This window comes from Numenius arquata, chromosome Z, assembly GCF_964106895.1.
Source record: "Numenius arquata chromosome Z, bNumArq3.hap1.1, whole genome shotgun sequence".
NCBI lineage: Eukaryota > Metazoa > Chordata > Aves > Charadriiformes > Scolopacidae > Numenius > Numenius arquata.
In genome coordinates, this window is record NC_133616.1 from 11,547,456 (window position 1) to 11,570,712 (window position 23,257).

The following is a 23,257-nucleotide window of genomic DNA, read 5'->3' on the forward strand; positions in this document are numbered from 1 at the left end:
CCTCAGCTCTGGCCATAGCATGGGCATAGAACACACTCCTGCCCAAGATGTGTGTTGAGGGACATCTCCCTTCACTCATTCCCACCAGGCACCCCATCCAAACTCATTTGAGAGCTGCCCAGCACAGCCCTGGGGGTCGTAAAGGTGGTCCCCAGCACCCAGGGACACAGGGTAAGAGCAGCCCTGCTCATGGCCTCCCCTCAACAACGTGCAGTTAGCTCCCTGCAGGATGATATGACCCCACAGGGCAATGAGGAGGCCAGGAAGGAGCTGTAGAGGGGTGGGCAGCCCCTTCCTCCAAACCACAAGCCTTTATTGGTTGTCCAGCCAGAGCAGGCAGAGTCACAAAGGCAGCCCAGGCAGGCCAAGATCCAGCAGAGACCAGAGTTTGGCTAAATACCAGCAGACAAACCGGGGAGAGAGTATGGGAACCCAGGACATGGAAGGAGCACGAACCTTCCCTCAGCCTGAGCCCATGTGAGTCAGGCACTGGGAAACCTGCTGCAGAGTTCCTGCTTCCAGGAAAGTAAAAATTAAAGCAAAGCCTAAAAAAAAATAACTACAGAAAGTCACACTCAAAGGCCTTAAAACAGCAGCAAGTGAAAGCTGGGAGGTGAAGGCGGTGAGGAAATAAAAAGCTCACAATCCTCCTTGCTCTGCTGAATTGGATGGGACCCCAGAGCTGCTGACAGCCACAGGAGAGACAGAGGGCCTGGCAGCCATCAGCACTGAGCTGGGGTCATCCTCCCAATCTTCTCCGCTCCCTCTGAATGTCTCCTGTGGTCATGGACAAGGACTGGAGTGACTGATCTCCAGCCTGGCCACCTTTACCTGTGGAGAACAAGGGTATCCAGTGCAGAGGCTGCTGCCTGCCCTGAGCAGTGTGGGCAGCTCATGCCACAACCACTGCCTGCACACATGAGTGTCTGAGACAGGCTGGAGCACAGGGCAGTGCCTGGGACAGCTTGACCCCTTCATCCCAGCTGTGCCCATCCACAGGTCCCCGGAGGTGCCTGCTGGTGCCCAGGTGAGAGCATCAGTCCATCAGCCTGACCTTTCTGAGACCCCTCCCAGCAGATCTCTTCCTTAGGCAGGATGACAAGGCTGTGGGTCCCTCAAAGGGCTGAACCATGAGCCACCCTTTGGGGTGCCCATGTCTGCCCCTGACCCTGCTCTAGGCTGGGAGCACTGCCTGGAGCCACATGCTGCCATGTGGGGCTTAGTGGTAAGAACCATCCTGACCATCCCAAACACCACAGGCCTGGGGCAAATGGAGAGACGTGTCAGTGAAGAGGATGAGCAGATGTTTCTCCTGAGGGTCAAGCTCTCCTGGGAGATCTCTGCTCTCCTCGCAGTGTCAGCCAGCCCTACCGCCCCTTCTGTGACGGTGGTCCAGGGAATTGCATTTTCCTACCTCTTTAATTGTCCTCCTTAGCTTTACTGGGAAAAGACTTCCTTTTCCTGGAAAAGCAAAGGGAATTCCTTAGTAAGAGACTGGTGTTGCCCATGACCCTGCTGAACCTGTCCCCTCGATACTCACCTGCACAGCACAAACCACAGGATCCCGGCAGCCAGGAGGAGGAGTACCAAAAGCACAACAACCCCGATCACAGTCCCACGCCACGGGGCTGGATGCTGCCCTGCATCTAACACAACCAGGAGTGAGTGCCACAACCTGGGCCACATGCTGGCAACAGTACCAACGACGGCAAAGGGTATGTGCAAGTGTGTAGCTGTATGCCTTGGCTTAGGTTTCTTCTGGGTTGGAGGATTGCCCCATGTATGAGAAACAAAAGGCTTCCTCTACCCCCAGGAGACCCTGCAGGTCCTGCACTTGGCCAGTTCCTCTCTGGAACAGGAACTGGCCAGGCTGGGAAAAGGGAACATCTAGGAGAAACCCTTGGGCACAGGGAGCAAGGAGCCCACTTACCTACAGAGAAGCTGTAGCAGACGCAGGTGAACTTCTCTGCCTGTAGAAGGAGATGGGAGGGAGAGCTCAGGCCACTCCTGCCCCACTACCCACCCTGCGGGCAAAGGCCTCCCACTCATGGCCACCGAATGCCCCAGCTGTGGCCAAGGACCCGGAGACACTGTCCTGCCAAGGCACTCGGGCTCTCACCGCAGGGGCTGGGAGAAGAGTCACAAGAGTGGCATTGCCACTCGCCATTGGCAGCTGGCCCAGACCCCAGAGAGGGGCCCGGCCATGGCTGGCAGTGTCCCCGGGGAGCAGGAGCCTCCCATGATGGGTACCTGTTGCGAGCGGTGGACATGGCGGAGAAGGGCCATGTAGTCCCATCCCGGCCGGAGGGCAGCGTTGTGGTAGCCTTGCCCATGGGTCCCATTGCCCAGCACAAAGTCCATGGGGGCGGTGAGGTTGAGCACGGCGGCCACATAGGTGCCAGGCTCCTGGCTGGCGTTGAAGGGCTGTGGCTCCCCCGAGCAGGCGCCTTCCAGCGCCGTGCCGTTGTGGCCCACGGCCACGATGAGCTGGTGCTCCCTGCAAGGCAGGGCGGTGAGAGGGCTGGGGGAGACGGGGATGGCGAGAGCAGGACAGAGGGGGCTGCGGGCAAGTGCTGCTGGTGGGGAAAGCCATCCTGGGGCTGTGGAGAGCAGAGCTGCCGGGGGCTGCCCTCACCTCGCTGCTGTGGGGGGACGGGCGATGGGGCGTAGGGGGAGCACGGCCGTCCCGTGGGATGGGGAGATGTCATGGACGCTGCGGCAGCTGATGTCAAGAGGGTGCGGGGTGTCTGGAAGGGAAGATGCAGAGAGATTCCGGAGGGGAAGAGGGATGAGCAACAAGCGGGCAGTATGGCGGGGGCAGTGCCGGGAGCAGGGGCAGCCCCGGGCAGTGCAGGCTGCAGAGCACAGCTCCTCTGTGCCCAGGCTCCTCCGCATCGTCCAGGAGGCCACCGGGGGCTGCCTCAGCCGGGGCACACGCCATGCCCACCCCGGAGGGATGGGACACAGCGAACCTTACTTGAGCCCTTGGTCTGAAACTCCCAGAGCGACGCAGCCCCGGCTCCGGCGGCCGTGAGTCCCTGAATCGTCACCACGTAGCTGCTGTCGGGGCTGTGCTGAGGCAGCTGGTGCTCAGTGATGGAGCTGCTCAGCCGCAGCCGCTCCATCTCCAGGAAGCTGCCATCCTGCACACTCCTTGTTGTGATGTTCAGCTGGGGAGAGGAGACAGAGCTGGAGGGCAGCAGCTCCCACCTGCCCTCTGGGATCTGCCCACAGCACCCCGAGACAGAGCAAAGAACCCCTGTGAGCCTCCCCTTCCCTCTGACTGCTCCAGGTGTGGAAGCTTCCCGGAGAGGAACCAGCAAGAGCCTTAGCCCCATGCATGGACCTCAAAGCAGAGAAGAGGAGGAGAGGAGGAATTTGAAGCCCACGCTCAAGACGTCAGAGTGGCTGCCTCTGTGAGCAAAGGGTCAATTCTCTGTGAAGGGCTGGGGGCAAGAGGGAGGCCATTTCTTTGAAGAGGTGTAATGAGCCCGCAGCCAGGTCACTGGGATGATACTGCAACACCACAGGCACTGTGTGACATCCCCCACAAGATGAGCCCTGAACTGCTCTTTCTTCTTGTGCAAGATTGGACTCCAAAGGCTTTGACTACATAGAAGAGGGAAGATAGAATTCCCACAAGGGGTATGGGTGGAGGTTCCCCATTTGCTTATGCATCATCCAAATTTCTCCTGAGATCCCAGACCATCCTTGTTGCTGGCAGGGTCTTTATAGAAATCACATCTTGGTAATATGCAAAAAAAGGAGCTAACTGAAACCAGAAAAAGCATTCTTTTCACAAACAGACATATCTGGGAGCAGGTAGCAGCTCAAACAGATCCACAGCAATGCCAGCAGGGCCACTGTTTGCTGTTTTCTCCAGGAAAGATCTAAGAGGGGCATGAAAACCCAGCATGTCTGGGTCCCTGTCACCCCATGGAGAGGTCTATTCTCAGAGAGGATACCGTCACACTTCCTCAGTGTCAGAAAGCAGGGTTGCACTGTGGGAAGAGCCCCAAACCCACAGACAGAGGAGGTGCTTCTAGCCACACACTGAGGAAAACACGAAGGAATGGTCCAACTCTCCATGAAGAAGAGGGGTTTTCAGGGGACAACCAAAACCACAGGGTTCCCTGTGGCAGGAACCAGAAACAAGAAGACAAGCGACACAGGAAGCCCTGGGAGGCCACCCCAGCAGACACGTCACCCAATGGTGCACACCGAAAAACCGCAAAGTCTGCCAAACCCCAGCCTGAGCAGATCCAGGGAGGAAGCCCAGAGGGGAGGAAGCCCCCACCACCTCCCCGGCCAACACCATAGCACAAAGAATGTCGAGGGTAAGAGAGAAAATACTTCTGTTGATCACAGCCAGATATTCGCCTGGACTGGCTGGGAACTGCAGGTCATCACAGCTTTCCCTTCCCCACTCTCCTCACCAGCCTTCACAGAGCTCCAGGACAGGAGGAGCCTGGCAAGGTGAGGGGGACCGTGAGGAGTCTGTGGTCCCCCTGATACCTGGTATCCAATGATCTCTCCTTTGCAGGATGGCAGCGGCTTCCATGTGAGAGACCCCGTGTTGGGATCCAGCCACAGCTTCTCTGGTTTGTCCGGCACTGGAAGCACAGGAGGATGGGGTCACACATGGGGCCAGTGAGGAGGGTCTGAGCCCAGAGCAGGGTGCAGGCAGCTCCTGGCCCAGGGGAGAGTGAGGAGGGACGTGGTGTTTCCAGGGTCCTGCACAGCCCCTTCCCCAGAGACCGGGATCCGAGTAGCCCTGGCTCCAGAACCATCACTACAGGGAGTGGATAATCAGGTTTAGCTGCCGGGCAAAAGGGACATTGATCCACCTCCCCTACCTGTGGCATAGCCCAGGAGTGTCCCTTCTCTCCTGTACTCATCTGCACATACCTGTTTCCTCTGTGCTGACCAACCATGAGAAAAGAATCGTGCTGGGGGGCAGGGAGATGGTGACATTGTAGGAAGTGTAGGGCTGCAGAGGGGGACAGGTGAATGTCCCCTGCTGGCCTTGCAGCATCTCCTCTCCCTGCACCTCCTCAGCCTCACAGGGAGGGGAGGAAGGCAAGGCCAGATGGCACGTGGCCCGCATGTGCTGGCAGGCATCAGGGAACTTGCAGGTCCAGTTCAGTTTGATGCTGGTGCTGGAAATTTCCAAGGTCCCGGGGACAACCTGGAGGACCTCTGTAAAGGAAACATTGCAAGAGAGTTACTTCCTTCCCTTCCCCTGGCAGCCTTGCACAGGCGCTGCGGTCAGACAGCCCTGCTCCCCACCGAGCTGAGTGCGAGGGAAAGGGAGAGGCTGAAAGGGGTGACTCCAGCTCTCTGGCAGGGGAGCACAAAGAGGCTGGACAGGGATGAATGTGGGTGAAATGTCTGGACTACTACTGCTCAAGCCAATTTTTCCCACCGAGTCAAAACTAAAGTATCTCTGGGTCCCAGCATCTCTATGATCCAACAGATGCAGCTCTTAGGAAGACCCAGCCCTTTCCTGCTCTATATAGATTCCAGAAGAAAGGATCGTTTTCCCAGGCTGTATAGTGAGATATGGATCTCTAGGACACCGTATGGAGTAGCCCTCCTAAACCACATCCCCAGGAACGGGCTGTGGGAAAAAGACCCCTTGCTGCTTCCCTCAGGCCTCCCAGGAAAAGCCAGAAGGAGCAGGAGCTCAAGGAACGGGGGAACCCATGAGGGGCTCATACTATGCACAAAACTTGTACAGTGACTGATGGACCAGCATTTGACCCTGGCACCTTGTGGCATAATCGAAGAAGCCAGGGATATTTCATGCCTCATGGACCTGCCACATGAAGTCAGCAAAGCACCCAAGGGGACCAGATGGGGCACCCTGAAAGTTTGGGTCACGCATGGCACAGACCGCCTTCCCCTGCTTAGGAATGGCAGAGCTGGGCAGCCAGAAGACCTCCTGATGCATCCCTTACCAATGCACTCCAGCCTGGACTGAACGCGGGTCCAGTCACCTCTGGTGTTTCTTCCACGCCAGACTTCCCTGTTTACAAGTTTCCCATCATGGGTGGACTGGACTTCACTTGAACATTTGACGTGGGTGAAGGATGGCTGAAAACCATCGATGCAACTCAGCATCACTTCTTCATTCTTCTTGTAATTTTCCTGGTCTGGTGTCAGACGCAGTCTTGTGTCCCATCGGGGCCTTTGGCACATTCCTGGCAGAGGTGAAAGTGGGTGTTAGTTGGTGCAGGAGGTGATGAGGTGGGACATGGAGGGATGGTGGGAGAGAAATCTCCAGCAATCCATCCAGCCCCCCACATCTGCCAGGATGTGACCTGCAGGCAAGTCTTGTTGGGAGGGGGCTTTTCTTCATTTGCCCAAAGTGTGAAGGATCACCCTTCCATGAACCTTCCCCATCCACCCTCATGTCCAGGGGCACTATATTTTCTCCTCTACAGCCCACAGCAGGGACCTTCCCAGGACAATCACCCCTGCACTAGGAGACTCCCTCCAGCCTGTCCTTCAGAAATGTCACCCACTCCGGCACAGGCTGTCCTTGATGGGCCTTGGCACCACCAGCCCTGCTGGGATGCATGTCTCTCCAGCTATGGCTCAACTCATCCCTCCCACAGGGACCACAGGTGCCCCTGTTACACTTCTGGAGTCCCTGTGTGGGCTCAGTCAGTCCCTCAGCTACTCGCCTCCTGCCCCATGCCACCATGCAGTGGGACATAGGGATGAGCAACGCCTTCTCCATTCACATCCTCTGCTTTACCACAGTCCATGCCCCTTTGCCCTGCCACAAGCCCTGCTCCGTCCTCCACATCCCCTCCTCGCCATATTCACTATCCTTTGGGCTGAGCAGGCACCGCCTGTCCCATCAATTTGCTGAGTGCTGTGATGGGAGGCTTTGTGGCAATGACTCCTATAGTCAAGGGTGCTGGCACCTGGGAAGGAGCACTTCCCTGTTCCAGCCTCTGAAAGGGGCTCTGGGAGTCCTCAGAGTGCTCAAAATACAATCTTCCTTCTTCTGAAGGGACAAAGATGGGATGTCACAAGGTTCAGACCATCTTCTGAACAGCCACAAAGAAGTAGAGACATGCTGCTGAACACGCCACTTACGTTCAGGGTTTGCTCTCAGACAGCCCTCATAGCAGAAGGCAAGAGATGCCCATCTGAGCACCACAGCCAGCAGCTATGTCCCACTGATCCACAGCCACCAGCTACCCCATGCACAGGCACCCAGCTGCTGCCCACGCCCAGGACCATCCAGCTGTCAAAGCAAATTCCCTTTTGTTCTGCTCTCAGCAAGCACAGTGTCCCTTGGGCACATGTGGGGACAGGGTGGGTACAGAAAGTGGCAGCCCTGCTCGCTGAAGACCCTTCGCCTGATTCACAATGCATGAGTTCATGCCTGATCCAAGCCTGCAGCTTTCAGGGAACGATTGGCAAACCAGCTCTGTGCAGGACATGACCCATTCCCGACCATCCAGCCCAATCCCATCCTTCCCACAGCACCCCCAGTGAACCCACACAATAGTTCCTGCCCCTAGGCTCTCCCAGAGATAGCAGGCATCCCAGCTGACACAGCCTGAGGGGTCCTCTGGGCTCCTGCCTGGGGCTGCAGGCAGTGAAGTTGCCTATCAAACTTGCAGGGGAAGGAGCAGTAAAATCTTATCCTGAGGGGAGAGGAGGAACCCATTCTTACCTGTTTCCCAGGGTACTCCATGGACCTTGGGATCAGGTCCTTCCTGGCCCTGTGCTGCCAGCAGAGATACAAGGACCAGGAGAAACCTCAGAGCCAGCAACTGCAGGGCCATGCTACCATGAAGTCTTCAGGCAGGACTGAAATCTCAGCCCCCCTTGCTGCCCCTGAGCCCAGGCATCCGTTACTCACTTCGAGACTTGCAACCACAGGAAATTTCGTGAAGCACAGGAGACTTCCTCTTTGGTGCTGCCTTTTGCTGCCTTTTTTCCCCAGGGGCATCCAGGCTCTGGTACTCAACAGAAGAACCCCTGTCACCAAGACGCCAGGGTTTCCCCCCAAACCTTGTCTAGTTACTGGACTGCATTCAAGAAGCATGGCTCCTATTCCTTTGCCTGTTTCTGAGGCAATATCCATGTGCTTCGCAACACCACTGCATGGGCTGTAGAGTGTTGATGAGTCACTGCACTTCCCCTCAATAATCACAGCAGATGGATGACTTCTGAGAAAGCACATAAAGAGCTGTCAAGAAGCTGGGATAGGAATAGGGATGTAAAAGGCAAGGAGTACCTCAGGGCCTGAAAGAGTCCTTGACCCTTCTGAAAGACACACTCAACCCACACCCTCTCTCATCCTTCCCTGATCCTCCATCCCCAGCTACCTCCTCCTCCTCCCCCTCAGCCTGGCAACACTCTGTCCCCAAGTGCGCAGACCACCTTGCTCTCCAATGCCAATTGAGTGTCTGAGGAAGCTCTCAGAGCTACTAAACCCTTGTTCCTCAGCAGCTCCTGATTTTCTCTTTCTCCAAAACCTCCCAGGGGCCTTCCTGGGATGCCTCAGATCCCAGAAGGCTCTATGATCAGACATGGGGATTGCATAGGAGCAGAGATGATGCTTGTCTCTCAGCTTTGCCCGTGGCACATGCACAGGACACACTCCTGCCCAGGACAAATAGAGGGGAGCACCACCGTTCACTCCACTACACACCCCATTAAACACATGGCAGAGCTACCCAGCACAGCAGAGGAGCACAAACCAACCCTCCATTTCCCCATATCCCAACGCTGTGCATTCCCCTTTCTCAAACAGCAGCAGCCACATGGAGTTAAGCTCCCTCATCGCCTCACTGCCATCGAGACCACCTTCATCAGGCATGCAGATCACACCAATGAAAGTCCATGGGAAGACGTTTGGTCCCAGGAGCCAGTTGCAAGTACCATGATAACGGCCAGACAACTTATATGAAGGACTATCAAAGCATGTGTTTACTGGCACATGCAGGTCATCCCAAGGTGAAAAAAAAGGCTGGAGAAGAGTGTGGTCAATTTCTCCATCTTCTAACAATGTGCTCCTCACCAAGGAGAGCCTTCGGGCTGTCCCTCAGCAGCACACAGGCTGCACTGGGCACCAGCATCCCAGAAAGCCAGAGAGGCAGTGGCTGATGGAGGCTGCACCGGGGCGGCAGCAGCCGGGATAGAGCAGATGCCAAAGGACACAGAATGGGGTCTTCCCAAGAAGGACAGGCCCAAATGCACCTCACAACATAGGAGAAGAGCATTGAGACCAACAGAGCAGGTCACAGACCAACACAGAGGTCCAGCTAGACCTGGTTGAGACCATGCTGCCTGCAGGGTGGGGAGGAGGGAAAGTAGGAACTCAAAACATTGCACGGGGAGTACGCGGCTTCTCAGATGTGCTTCCTCAGGGCTGCCAGGGGCAGGAGAAACCTGGTACAAGCTCCTCCACAGGTACAGGGCTTTCACACACAGAACAGGGAGGAACCACAACAAGGCGGGAGCCGTCGTGGGACAGGCAGCTGCTGCAAACCAGAACAATTTATTGGTTGTTGGGACACAGCAGCACGTGCAAGGGCAGCGCGGTTAGGCCAAACTCAAGCAGAGGCCAGGGTCTAGAAGGATGTGGGGCTACAGAGTGGGAAAAGAGGGACTGGGACCCAGCGAGCTGCTTTGGTCTCAGAGGGCACCTGCAGGCATCAGGAGGAGGGTGATACAACTTTGCCGGAGCACTGGAGGACTATCAGAATACATCCTTGCTGGCACAAGCAGGTCACCTCAGGCTTTGGGCTCATCCTGCTCTGTGACAGAAGATGCTGGAGCTTGATGAGAGGAGCAATAACCCAGCACAAGCTATACAAGGTCCTGCTTCCACCCCAGGAAAACCAAGCCTGGAGAAGGGGCCGTCAGCACTGAGCCGGGGACTTCAACCTCATCTTCTCCTTTCCATCACTGCTCTCACTGTCTCCTGAGGACTCCAGGACCGGCAGGGTCTGAGGCAACATCTCTCCAGCCTGGCCACCTTTACCTGCAGAGACCAATAGCACCCAGGGCAGAGGCTGCTGCATGTTCTGGAGAGCCCGGGAAGCTCACGCCACCACAGCTGCCTCTCCAGCCTCTCCCTGCCATGTGTGGGAACAGGCAGGCCTCTCTGTGTCCTACCTGCGTCTTCCTCTGCCAGAAGCGTGCCCTTGACCACACAGTAATTATCCACGTTCTCATAGGGCTGGAGCTCTGGACGGGATGACAGAAACAGGCTGAGAGCCCAGGGGTGACTGGAGAAGGAGCAGGGCAGCACCTGGGGACTGCAGGACACCCTGGGACACACCCGAAGGGCCGCAGGGTTGGGCAGAGGTCTGTTTGTAAGGGAGCAAGCACGAATGGCAGCTCCCAACCCTCACTGGCACCACGGGTGGACCCCAGCCGGAGGTGGACCCCAGAGCTGCTGGAAGAGGCAGCTGGAGGAGGTTCTTATCTGGGGAGAGCAGGTGTGGGACACGCTGCTCTGTCAGGTCAGCCAGAGCCAGCTGGGCTGCCTACAGTCACCACAGGATGGCAAGAGGACATGCAGATGTTCTTCCTGATAGCCAGGCTCTCCAAGCACAGACCTGCCCCTCTCCTGGCTCTCTCCCCAGCCCTAGAGCTGTCTCTGTGATGGCAACCATACCTGTGTAGTGGTCCTCTTCAACTTTGCTGGGCAAGGCCTTCCTTCTCCTGGAAAGGCAAAGGGCAGTCCTGAGAGTTGTGAGAGAGGATGAGGTGTCCCAGGGCTCTGCTGAACCCAGCAGCAGAGGCATGAAGAGCTCTGCACACCCTTCCTCTGGGCCTCTCACGAGCATCCCAGAGAAACAGCAGTGGTGGCAGCAACAGCAACAAGGGATGGGGTCTCTGAGTGCATATGGACCCTGACCTAGCCATCAAGGAAGATGGTCATGAGCCACAGCCAGCAGCCCTACAACTAAGACACAATGACACCGCCAGCTGTGTCCTGGGCACCCAGAGAAAGGTGGGAGCAGTGAGAAGAACCCCCTCTCCATCCCCAGATACCCCAAAGCACAGCATGGCCTGAGGCAAACCTACAGCCCCAAGCTTCCTGCCTACTCACCTGGACAGCACAAACCACAGGATCCCTGCAGACAGGGCGACCAGCACCACCACCACCACGACCACCGTGACCACCGTCCCTGGCCACAAGCCCAGAGGCTGCCCTGCAACTAACATATAGCCGGGAGTGGGTCCCAGTCTGTACCATGTGCCAGCCATGGCCCCAACCACGGCATTGGGTGTGTGCACCATTACCCGAGACGTAGGTCTGAAATTCCAGGATTGATGCAGCCCCAGCGCCAGCCGCTGTGAGGCCCTGCACTGTCACCATGTATTTGCTTCCAGGTGCCTGACGAGGTGGTGTGTACTGAGTGACAGACTGGTTCACCATCACCTGCTTGAACTCAAGGAAGCTGCCATCGTGTGCTCTCTGGGCCGTGATGTTCAGCTAGAGGAAGGACAGGGATCTGGTGGGGAGCAGCACCCACCTCCCCTTCTGCACAGGGCAGCTCTTTGGAGAGGGGCTGCTACTGCTGGCTGAGGACAGGAGGGGACCTCAACCCACCAGAAACACCAGCAGTGTAGAGCTGGTGTGCCCTGGCCATGGAGGGCTCACACCTCTCCCCAGACTGCCTGCACAGAGCTCCAGGCAGGGAGGAACCTGGCAAGGTGAGGAGGACGCTGGGGAGTCCATGGTCCCCTGGTACCTGGTATCCAATGATCTTCCCTTTGCAGGAGGGCAGCGGCTCCCACGTGAGAGACCCCATGTTGGGATCCAGCCACAGCTTCTCCGGTTTGTCTGGCACTGGAAGCACAGGGGGACCAGGTCACACATGGAGCCAGAAGGAGGGTCTGAGCACAGAGCAGGGAGCAGGCAGCTCTTGGCCCATGGGACAGGCTGCAAAGGGACGCCCTCAAGCAGGGTTTGCTCCCCACAAAGGCTGCATGTGCCACAGCAGCAGCAGCAATGGTGTGGTGAGGAGGAGAGTGAGGAGGGGACATGCTGGGCCCTGCACAGCCCCTTCCCCAGAGCCCCACAGGATCTCTGGAGCCCTGATCCCAGGAACATCACTGCAGGGAGCAGATGCTTGGATGAAGGGCACCTTTACATTTCATGAAAGAGGACACGTACCTGTTTCCTTTGTTGTGAGAAGCTGTGTGTACAGGACTGTGTTGGGGGGCAAGGAGATGGTGACACTGTAGACAGTGAAGGGCTGCAGAGGGGGACAGGTGAATGTTCCCTCCTGGCCTTGAAGCATCTCCTCTCCCTTCACCTCCTCAGCCTCACAGGGAGGCGAGGAAGGCAAGGCCAGACGGCACGTGGCCCGCATGTACTGGCAGGCATCAGGGAGCCTGCAGGTCCAGTTCAGTGTGATGCTGGTGCTAGAAATCTCCAAGGTCCCAGGGACAATCTGGAAGTCCCCTGCGAAGGAAACATTGCGAGAGGGTCACTCCCTTCTCTTCCCCTCCCAGCCTTGCAGCCAACCTCCATCATCCCCACCATTCCCTCACCAGCCTGTCCACACAAAACCATCTTGAATTCTCCCAGGCAACACTCAGGCACTGTCTGCACCTTCCTCTGGCCCTGGACCATTCCCAGGGGTACTCTGGGTGATGCAGGGACTCTGGCAGGGTAATGGCAAGTACTTGAGGCTTCTCGTGCTCTTCTCCAGGCAGACCTGGCTGGCTGGTCTGGGCACGCTGACTAGGACCCTATGTGCAGCAGTGAGGACTTGTCCCCTCGGTGCTCTGCTGGTTGGCCCAGCTACCAACAGCACGGACACAAACCTGGGATGCATCAGCAGTGGTTTTCTATGGAGTGAATGTCCACGCCATGCCCTGACCACCCCTCTCACAGGGCACCAACACTGTGAGACACATGTGGCACCGCTATCTCTGCCTGGTGAGAACAGGCTGCGAGCATTGGGAAAGTGGCTGGTCCTCTCACTCACCCTCACAGGTCAAGTTCCCCTCCACCGGGTTCCAGCGGCCTGTGTCTTCTTTCACAATCCAGCCGCTGCGAGGAATCAGGGAGTCTTGACCTGGGTACAGCTTCACGCAGACCATCTCCGTAGCAGAAGACCAGTACCCTTCAGTGCATCTCATTTTCACCACTTCCATTGGGTTGTAGGTCCCCTGATCTGGGTCAAAGATAAACCTGGGGTCCCACTGGGGCTTCTGGCATTTCCCTGTACCGACAAGATAGGAAGGTGTTAGCAGGGCAGAAGGTGCCCCCACAGGGCATACAGGGGATCCCCTCCCTGGCACAGCACAGTGAGGAGTGGAGCTCCAGGACACCATACAGAACAGCCCTCCCACACCACGTCCTCATCAAGGGGATGAGGACAAGAAGGGCCCTGCACTGCTTCCCCACATCTGCCGGGAAAGGCCAGGAGGAGCCAGAGCTCCAGGCACTCATGTCTCCATGCAGTGCTCAAACTTGCACTAGGATGAAGGGCTTAATTTTTGGCCTGGGGCCTCACAGACCCATTGGTCTTGCCTAGCATCGTGTGACAGCACCAGCTGGCACAGGCTAGAAGGGCACAAGAAAGCTTGGGTCACACATGGAGCTGCCCCCGTGGGACCTGCTCAAGGATCCAGAGGAGAAGCATCCCCTTCTCCTCCCACCCATGTCTCCACACTCCCCCTGCTCCAGGCAACCAGCCCCGAGCCTTCTCCCTGTGGCCCAGCCTGAGGGCTCACAGTGCACATGGCGAGTTTCATTCCCGACATTCAGCACATCATACTGGGCTTCTGAATCCAGCACAAGCTGGCCCTGGCCTCCCTCACAGAGGACCACAACACCCTGAGGCCTCCTGAGAAGGCAGCAGAGCCTGAGCCCAAAAGCTGGCTGCTGCAGTGACAGCATGCAGCAGGGACCAGGAGGGGAGACCAGCACATGGGGACAAGGCCAGGCCTTTTCCCTGCCTGCACAGCCTGAGAGGACACAGGGGACAGAGACCTGCGATCCCTCAGAACCTGGCATGATGGTTTCGGCCACATTGCCACACATGCCAGTCTGACCTCCAGCACTGTAGCCCACCACCCCTTGGCACATGTTCTTTCCAGAAGCCCCCAGTGAGCACCATGTCACCCATGCATCTACACCAGGAACCTCCCAATCATTTGTGAATTGCAGGCTGGAGCCCTGCATCCTGTGAGCTCTGCCCTGGCCACGCACAGGCATCTCTGGCCACTGCCCCCACCTCGATCCCAGAACCCATTCCTGTGTGACCCTCCAGGACTGATGCTGGCACCAGCCCAGGCCCCACAGAAGGTCCCCTGGAGCCCCTGTGCATGCACAGCCCACCTTCCCCTGCTCAGGAAGGGCAGAACTGGGCAGCCGGGAGACCTCCTGATGCCTCCCTTACCGATGCACTCAACGTTGACTTGAATGTGGATCCAGTCACCTCTGCTGTCCCTTCCACGCCAGTCTTCTCTGTATACTGATTTCTCACCTCTGATGGCCTGGACTTCGTTTGAACATTTGACATGGGTGAAAGATGGCTGGAAATCCTTAGGGCAGCTCAGCATCACTTCCTCGTTCTTCTTGTAATTCTCCTGGTCTGGTACCATCTGGAGTCTTGGGTCCCACTGGGGCCTTTTGCATGTTTCTGGCAGAGGCGAGAGTGGGTGTTAATTGGGGCAGGAGGTAACAAGGTAGGGCAGGGGTAGGTGGTGGCATATGAGCAATCATTCGGTTTGTGGTAGAGCAGGGCAGCTAGGAGACCTCCTGATGTCTCCCTTACCAATGCACTCCACCCTGGACTGAATGTGGATCCAGTCACCTCTGCCATCCCTTCCCAGCCATAGGTCTCTGTATAAAGGATTCCAGCTGGTTATGGTCTGGTCTTCCCCCAAACATTTCAAGCGGGTGAAGGATGGCTGGAAATCCTTGGGGCAGCTCAGCACCACTTCTTCGTTTTTCTTGTAATTCTTCCGGTTCGGTGCCAGCTGGAGTCTGGGGTCCCAGCTGGGCTTTTTGCACGTTTCTGGCAGAGGCAAAAGTGGGTGTTACCACAGCCCGCAGCAGGGAGTTTCCCACATTGTCTCTCCCTGCCCACCACCCCTGTGTACTAGGCTACCTCCACACAGCCATCCCCACACTCAGCACAGCTCTGTGCCTGCCCGGGACAGCCCACGTCCCCATCACCCAAGGGAGGGCATTGCTCTTCCCCCAGCTGCATCTCCCACAGCCTCCAGCCCCAGCGCCAAGGGCTGAGCCAACCCCAGGCACTCGGAGCTCCCTTCAGGCCCCTCCACTCCAACTCCTGGGGCTGCATAAGATGTCCCCAAGGACCCTCACTTGCATGGGCAGCAAGGGGCACATGTAGACTTGTGCACTCCCAAGTGGCACCTGGAGGTGCAGCAAAGACCATAGCACTCCCGTGGGCACCTCATTGCTGGTCCCAGATCCTGCCCCAGGCCCTGGCACCCATCAGCAGGGCCCCACGCCTGGCCTGCTCAGGAAAGACTGCAGGAGCTGCCAGCTTGCCCAGCTGGCTCTAAACTGTCTCTTGTCTCCTGCCTGGCCTGGCCTCTTCAACACTTTGCACAGGCAACACAGCATCAAGGAGGGACTGTGGCGTGCCTGCTGCTCAGCTGGACAATGTCACAAGTGGCTATCAAGGGTGAAGGCAGAGCGGGTACATGGGAGAGTTGCTGCTACTTCACTTACCAACACACTCGACGGCTCTCTCAATGTGTGTCCAGGCACCTGTGCTGTTCCTGCCCCACCAGGCATCTCCATAAACTGCTTCTCCAGAACTGATTCCCAGAAATTCCCTTGCACATTTGACCTTGGTATAGGATGGCTCCAGATCTCCAGAGCAGTTCAGCGTCAGTTCTTCATTCTCTTCATAACTGGTTTTGTTTGGAACAAACTGGAGTCTTCCATCCCACTGGGGTTTTGGGCACTTCCCTATCAGGGTAAAAAGTGTGAGATTCCTTCTCAGGGACAGGGGATGCTTAGGCATTGGAGGAAAGATTAAAGAGCTCTTTGTCAGTTTTTCATTGAAGAAACTCTCTATTCTGTGGAAAAGTGGAGCCTGTGTCTCACTGGGACACTGGCAGAGGGGAGAAAGATGTCAGCACTCTGGGAATGGGGCTACTGTGGGTCTGCAACTCCAAGGACATCACCCCAGTAAGGCAGTGGCATGCTTAGCTTGTTTGTTTAGAGCTTTCCTGTGCAACAGGCGACAGGAGAGGGACTAATTGGAGCATCTGAGCCAGGACCAAGAGAGAGACCAGTAAGGAAGACACCATGGTGCAAGTGCGGCCATCTCCCTGGGTGAGAAAATGGACAAAGTCTTTTTTAAACTACCCAGTGTCCAGCTTGGCTAAACAGGGAACTGAGCTGCAGCACAAGAGGCAGTAAATAGGAGGTGGAAAGAGAAGCTGCAAAAGATCAAGAGAAGCACTGTGTCTGTGTGCAGAGAAGGCTCTGGGAAAGCCCAAGCTCAGCCAGAGCTGACCCTTGTAAGGGATGTCAGGGAATGCTACTGGGCGTGCAAAAGGGGAGCACTTCCCCATCCTAGACTTTGCCAGGGTATCTGTGGGTCACAAAACTGCTGAAAAGAGGAGTTTTTCTATCCCAACAGGATAGGGATACAGTGAGAGGTTGAGCGAATATGGCTTATTTAGCTTGCAGAAGAGGAAGTTTGGCACAGCTCTCTCCTCCTCATGACTCTGACCACTCTGATTCGGAGAAAGAATGGTTAAACATCGTTAGTGTAGATTTAGTACAGCTTGACAAAAAACAGAGCTCAGAGCCCAGCATTCCAAGACAAGGACCTGGCCTTGTGTTGTAAGCACAATGTATAAGATAGTAGGAACAGCCTGCACACTAAGGAAGAACCCGATTGTCTGGGTAAAGTGTCCATCTGGTCAGGACCAGTTTCACGGCTTGGGGTCCAGCCAGCTCAACATTCTAAGCCAAAGGTAAAGGTACACGGTGAAGAAGACTGTGAGCCTTCCTCCAGAAGACCCCGGCCCACAACCACCGGACAGCAGTACACATGCGGCAAGGGGAGGAGACTTATGATAATGAGTTCCTAGAAATAATTAGAATAGTAACGCCTTTTCTTAGAATTAATTATAATAACCCAGCCCATATTAATGAATATGTAAGCTTTTTATCATAAATAGACACTTGTTTTACGAGCCGGTGTGCAAGTTTGGAGGAGCGATCCCCCTTGCACCTGGTGCCACAATAAACATGCCTGCTTTATAACTCTTTGGGAGTTGTAGAGTCTGTTTCCGCACCTCAACTCCCTGACACACGCGAGAGTCCGGTTATTTCAACCTTGTGCCCAGGCACTGCTCAGGGGCACAGGCCTTATCATCACCCCTATCTCCAGGACTCCCAAGCCTCCCCTCGGTGCTTGAGACCCCATTCTCTTGGGCCCCCTCATGCCCAGGTGGGCAGTGCCGCAGCGACAGCCTCCACAACCAGAGCTCACCCAAGCTCCAGAGAAACTTCCCAGGGAAACAAGCAGGGCAAAGTGCCACAGCCTCAAGCTGAACCCCTCCAGCTGCTCCTCCTCCTCCCAGTTCACAGCTGCACCTCTCCATCTGGAGCCAGAAGACACTGGACTGCTCTCTCCCATGCTCTCTCCACCAAAGACAGGGGGTCTGGGAGTGCACCAGCCCCAGTGGGCATCTGCTGCCATTGCACACCCTCCTGACTTGGACCCTCAAGGAACCTTCCAGTACCAACAGCCTGCCCTGCGACCCCCAAAGCTACGTTCACAGCGCTGGACACAACACTCCACTCCACCCCACTCTGTGCACCCAGCCTTTTCTCTGCACTTCAGCCAAAATGAGCCTGCCTTCTCCTGCTCTGGTAGACATGCCACCCAGACTGGCCTCACCCAGTGCAAACCAAGTCCGTGAGGAGTCATCGCAGCAGCAGGTGGCCTCCACTGAAACAGGATGAAACACCTCTCTGCAGCCACAGGCATCTCCACGACTGCCCGCTTCCTGCCAGCCGGTGCTTACGCTGGAACAGGGGCATCACCACACTTCCCTTATCAGGCAGCAGGTTTTCATGCCATCATCTCAACCTGCACCCAGGTCCTCCACCGCAAAGGACAGTGGCCTCCACCCCCATCCTTAGTGATCATGTGTGTTGTCCAGGCAGTACACTTCTTCCCTTGCAGATGAACCTCTCCCTGACAGGTGAGGCAGAAATAGCCTTGTGCAGAAGGAGGATGGGGGATGCAGCGGGAGCAGAGCCTGGATCACTCAGGAGGCTAATGATGACCTGCAATGCGAGAGGACACACGGACAAGCAGGTGGCCCTCCAGAGGGAGTAGAAATCAACACAAAGAGCCACTGAGGAAACAGCTGGCAAGGCCAAGGGACAAGAAGGGACATTAGCAAGTGGGAGCAACGGGAGCACGAGGTGGGCGCGTGCAGACCTCAGCGGGCAGGGGAAGGTGAGCAGAACTGGGCCATAGGCACAGTCAGCAACTGACACAAGCCTTTGCTCTCCAGGTCTGGTCTAGAAAATGCATGTGGGTAATTCAGACGTTGATGGCTACCTCTGAACAGCAAGGACACAGGAGACAAAGAGAAAGTGAAAAAAGCATATGGCTATGGCCGACATGATTCCTTGACAACACTAAAGGATAACAGCCAGAACTTCATTTTGGTACCCCACACATCTTCTGCAGACACAGATCCAAGGACTCTCCCCCAGCCCCTCAGAGCCAATGCCTTTACCGAGCCAATCACAGCCTCCCCCAGCTGGGACTCCTCAGGACAAGGAGGGCAGAGCCATGACTATGGACAGGCCTTCTCGGGATGGGCTGTGGGGAACAGGAGAAAGGGCCAGGAGCTGCTGTTGGGATGAAGGGAACAGGCTCCATCCTGCCCTGGGTAGCAGAGGGCATTGCTGGAAGGGCAGCCTCCCTCCAGCCACCAGCGATGGGTAACATGACTCATGACCCATCCAATGTCTTGGTAAGCCACTTCTGCTCCCATTTCCCTCCAGAGGGAATGACTCACACCTCAGGCCCCCCTAGACCCTGCTGCAAAGAGCAGCCCAAATGCTGTGCCCCAAGACCAGGTTGGATGGGTCTTTGAGCAACCTGCTTTAGTGGGAGGTGTCCCTGCCTATGGCAGGGAGGTTGGAACTCGATGATCTTTAAGGTCCATTCCTACTCAACACATTCTATGATTCTATGATTATATGGCCTCAACAAGTACCAGCAACCCCAGGACACAGCAGACAGTTTCCACACAAAGAGCCCAGCAGAAACCCAGGAGGTGCCTGTACTCCTCCTGGCATGGAAAAAGAACAGAACAACACTGTTAAAGAACAATCCCACCAAACTACAGCTCTACCGACCATGTGGGAGAGAGCAGATGCTCCAGCTAACACAGGGATTATCTTACAGCTCCCCATGCCTTTGCTGAGCATCACCACCATCTTCCCCTGAGACAGGGATCTGCTCTGATTGTCCCAGGAAGACCACGTACCATGGCTTCATCTGTCCACTGTGCAACAAGAACCGGCCACCTCCTGCTCCCAGGGACACTGCCCACTCCCCAAAGGGACAGTGCAGCTCTCATGCTCATGGAGACTTTCCCAGCACACCAAGGCTTCCCCCCACCATGACCCAGCGGATGCCTAAGTGTCTCAGGACCTGCTTCAGCCCTCCCCAGCACCCCAATGAACAGGGTAAAGCTGCACAGCAAACAGGCAGGGAGAGGAGCAGCAAAACCTTTTCTGCAAGACAGAGGCACGACCCATCCTTACCTGCTTCCTCGGCTCCCCCCTGGTTCTTGGGACCAGGGTCCTTCTGTATCCATGCAGGCAGCTGAGGGGCAAGGACCAGGAGAAAGGACAGAGCCAGCCCTCGCGGGGCCATCCTGGCACAAAAGTCCCCAGGCAGGACTCAGTCTGAGCCTCTCGGGAGAGGTATCAGTTCAACCCAGCGCAGGAGAGGTGCCAACACAGAAATGAAACAGCCACGTAGGGAAATCACATGTGGTGCAAAAAAGCTTCCTCTTCAGATAGAGAGCATCCCACTGGCCACAGGACTTCTCCTTGCCCATCTGCCCACAAACAGCACCAGATCCAGCCTCGATGGGGTCTCCTGGGTGCCTCAGTCCAGCCTTTTTGCTGGCTACCTCAGGCCCCTGCTCCCACAAACACCTCCAAAACCTTCTCAGCTCCACTTCACTCCTCTCTCCCTCCAGATCCAGTGGTACATGTTGAGAAAAACACCACAGCTTCACCTGCCCAAGCCCATCCCGGGGTGTTCTCAGCATGCATCCCTTTTGCCTTGTGCTCTCTCTACTTATTCCCTTGAACTGACCCATCCTCAACAATCCGGCCACTGATCCAGCCACTATAGACCTCTCATATCTGATAAGCTCCTGAACCAGCCAGATGTAGGTTTTTTCCAGTCTCCTCCAAAGCTTTCTGCTACCCTGCTCTGAGTTCCACTTTCTCAGTACCTTCTAGGATGTGAAGTGCCTTGAGATGGACAGTGCACACAGCACTGGGACTAAGAGGGTCTTCCTGCAGCTGGATGGAGAAGACTTCTTCCTGTCCCTGGCTAGGTCACGTTCGGTCTTCGGGTATGGGAGGGAATTCCCTGGGTGCTCCTGGTTTTGGGCCATAACCCCAAGGATGGCTCACTCACACTCCCCCAGTCTCCTGTCCCGGAAGACATCACCACCAACCTCTTCTCTTAAGTCCATTTCCAGCTCGCACACTGTTGCATGGCTTCAAGCTTCCATGAGTCTTGGCTCCCTGTGCTGTTGCAGCTTCTCCTTCAACCCTGTGGTTTATATGGCGTCTCTCTCTCTTTCAGTTCCTCATGCTGAAGGGCTCCGGATTCATTCTTATTAATTGCTTATAGTCTTATCCTGCTGTGGTCCATCCTCCTCCCTCACCCTGCCTTCACCAAGATGCAGGCAGCAGGCTGGCATGCAGCTCTCCTGGCACGGGGAGCATGGGCACAGGCAGTTTGCCAGAAAGCTCTCTCTCCCTGCCTACATTCCCTGAGAACTGTGCTGACCTCATGTCGGTAGGCACATGTGTCCAAGACAGACAGACTTGGGACAGACCCAAGTTCAGCAGCCCGAGAGCTTTCTGTCCACAAGCTCCCAGCGTACATCCATTGCAGAGTGGGTATTATCCATTCTGGGATTATTTCATTCAGGGACCCTGGGGTAAGATCCTGCTGGAGCTACACCAAAGACTGAGAACCAAGCCCTGCCTGCGTGACCTGATGGCTCTGAGGTTGCGTTTCATGGCTCACAAGTCAGGATACTTCACTGGCCCTCCTGTCTTTCTGCTGTGGCCTGGGATTCCTGCAAACTCCTCATATCGCCTATCAGACCTCCACCTCTGTACCCCACTGCCCCTCAGCACATGTTTTTGCCAGAAGGCCGCACGGAACCCAGTGTGACTCACGCACCTACACCAAGAACCTCGCACCAACCTGTGGGTTGCAGGATAGGGCCCCGCACGCCAGGCACTCTGCCCTGGCGTGGGCAGCTCTGGCCACTGCCACCCCTCTGACCCCAAAGTCCCTTCTTGCTGGGACTCTCAGGGACTGAGGCTGGCACCAGCCCCAGCCCCACACAGGGTCCCCTGTAGCCCCAGGGCAAGCACAGGGCAGGCTCAAGGGCTGTCTCAACACCGCCCTCAGCAGCACCTACCATTTCCCCAGGCAGGCAGAGCCCAAAACCTGCGCACAAACAACCCACCTTCCCCTGCCCATTCTGGCTGTCAGAAAGGGTGGTTCTCTCGAGGACTCAGAAGATGTGCAGGAGATGCATCCTAACTCCATGCATGGCAAGTGCAGGAAAGCCACAACTTGCAGATTTTGGAGGTGACTCGTGAACCCAGGAGGCTTGTGGCATTCCCAAGGAGAAAAGATCACAACCCCAATCGAGCTACCAAAGGAGCTGGCAGCTGTCCAGCTGCCACCTTCTGTCCCTGGGCACCTAGCAGAAGTGTGCAACCAGGACAATGCCTCAACCCTGCACTCGTGGGGCCGTGCTGCATTAATTGCCAGGGCAGGACCGAGGTCTCAGCCTCACACACTCCCCCTCAGCACACATCTCTGCGACTGCCTGCAAGAGGTGCAAGCACAGAAATCAAATAGCCACGGCATCTGGTTCAAGAGGCTTCCTTGTCGGAGGAGAAACCTCCGTCAGTGTCAGAGCCACTGCTTTCTGCTCTCAGTGCATGGAGACGCTGTGTTCAAGCTCCAAGGCTTCTCAGGATCCTGCAGTAGACAAGCCCAGCCTGGTCCCAGCTGGATCATACTGCCTTCACATATAATCCTGCAAAGAGACATCCCCAAACCTCCCCTGGACATTCTCCTGCCAATGGAGGCTGTTCCTGCACCTCCGTGCTCCCAGATTTGATAACTTTGTTGTCCTGTCCCACTGAAAGACACTCCAGCCAGTCTGTCCTCTGTTAGCTGGGCAGGACAGCCTCACGTGTGCAGTGATGCTGTATCCCAGAATCCCAAAACTGCGATTCCCAAATGGACTCGAAGGTGCAGTGCTGAAGCAGCTGCCCAAATCTCTGAGACAGGATGAGGGCACTGATGTCCTGGAGAATACTCAGGAACAACACAATTGTTAAGATTGATAGGAATCAGCTATGAAAGGAAGCAGCAGAGTAAGAGTGAAAGAGGTGGCACACTCCGGCTGTGACAGAGCGTTGCTAGAGCGGCCTCAGGCAAATGACGAGCTAGTAGAAAGAGGAGAACAAACTGAGCTGTGGACAGAAGGGGAAGTACAGCACTGGAAAGACAAAATATCCAGGCAAAGAAAACAAAGTGTCGGAGTCAGAAGGTCACACGATTGGCTAGAGGTTTGGCAGGGGAGGGAGATGATACTGAAGCAAAGACCACAGTGACTCTGTGTTCAGGGTTGTAAAAAGCACATCCCACAACCAGCTTATCATCCCTGAGTCCAGGGAACTCAGGAGAACCCATGTGCCCAAGGGCAGGAGAAGAAAGGGAAGCATCCCAGGTGAAAGACAGAGGTGGAGAAGAGTGTGGTCAATTTCTCCATCTTCTAACAGTGTGCTCCTCACCAAGGAGAGCCTTCGGGCTGTCCCTCAGCAGCACACAGGCTGCACTGGGCACCAGCATCCCAGAAAGCCAGAGAGGCAGTGGCTGATGGAGGCTGCACCGGGGCGGCAGCAGCCGGGATAGAGCAGATGCCAAAGGACACAGAATGGGGTCTT

At 56.2% G+C, this 23,257-nt stretch overlaps 2 protein-coding genes across 2 annotated transcripts; both read right to left on the bottom strand.

Annotated features, from left to right (window-relative positions):
* Positions 1-1,418: 1,418 nt before the first annotated feature.
* Positions 1,419-7,808, bottom strand: LOC141477596 (uncharacterized). Its single transcript, XM_074166828.1, has 10 exons — positions 7,697-7,808; positions 5,961-6,203; positions 4,909-5,199; positions 4,516-4,613; positions 2,978-3,170; positions 2,636-2,747; positions 2,251-2,497; positions 1,931-1,970; positions 1,541-1,646; positions 1,419-1,461 (listed from the first exon to the last, which is right to left on the bottom strand). The coding sequence occupies exons 1-10, from the start codon at positions 7,806-7,808 to the stop codon at positions 1,419-1,421; spliced, it is 1,485 nt and encodes a 494-aa protein (XP_074022929.1).
* Positions 7,809-9,893: 2,085 nt separating this feature from the next.
* On the bottom strand, positions 9,894-19,907 carry LOC141477197 (uncharacterized). Its single transcript, XM_074166284.1, has 9 exons — positions 19,796-19,907; positions 14,403-14,645; positions 12,164-12,454; positions 11,739-11,836; positions 11,287-11,479; positions 11,093-11,171; positions 10,655-10,701; positions 10,150-10,221; positions 9,894-10,015 (listed from the first exon to the last, which is right to left on the bottom strand). Exons 1-9 carry the CDS (start codon positions 19,905-19,907, stop codon positions 9,894-9,896), a joined length of 1,257 nt encoding a protein of 418 aa, XP_074022385.1.
* Positions 19,908-23,257: the final 3,350 nt, after the last annotated feature.

What these genes read in the sequence shown, in the direction of transcription:
- LOC141477596 (XM_074166828.1), bottom strand. Translation starts at nt 7,808, where the DNA reads ATGGCCCTGCAGTTGCTGGCTCTGAGGTTTCTCCTGGTCCTTGTATCT. An exon ending in TGGAGTACCCTGGGAAACAG is followed by an intron (nt 6,204 to 7,696) that starts GTAAGAATGGGT and finishes CACCTCTGCCAG; the next exon opens with GAATGTGCCAAAGGCCCCGA. An exon ending in GTTTCAGACCAAGGGCTCAA is followed by an intron (nt 2,748 to 2,977) that starts GTAAGGTTCGCT and finishes CTTCCCTTCCAG; the next exon opens with ACACCCCGCACCCTCTTGAC.
- LOC141477197 (XM_074166284.1), bottom strand. Translation starts at nt 19,907, where the DNA reads ATGGCCCCGCGAGGGCTGGCTCTGTCCTTTCTCCTGGTCCTTGCCCCT. An exon ending in GGAAGATCATTGGATACCAG is followed by an intron (nt 11,480 to 11,738) that starts GTACCAGGGGAC and finishes TCCTTCCTCTAG; the next exon opens with CTGAACATCACGGCCCAGAG. An exon ending in TGAAGAGGACCACTACACAG is followed by an intron (nt 10,222 to 10,654) that starts GTATGGTTGCCA and finishes CATCCCGTCCAG; the next exon opens with AGCTCCAGCCCTATGAGAAC.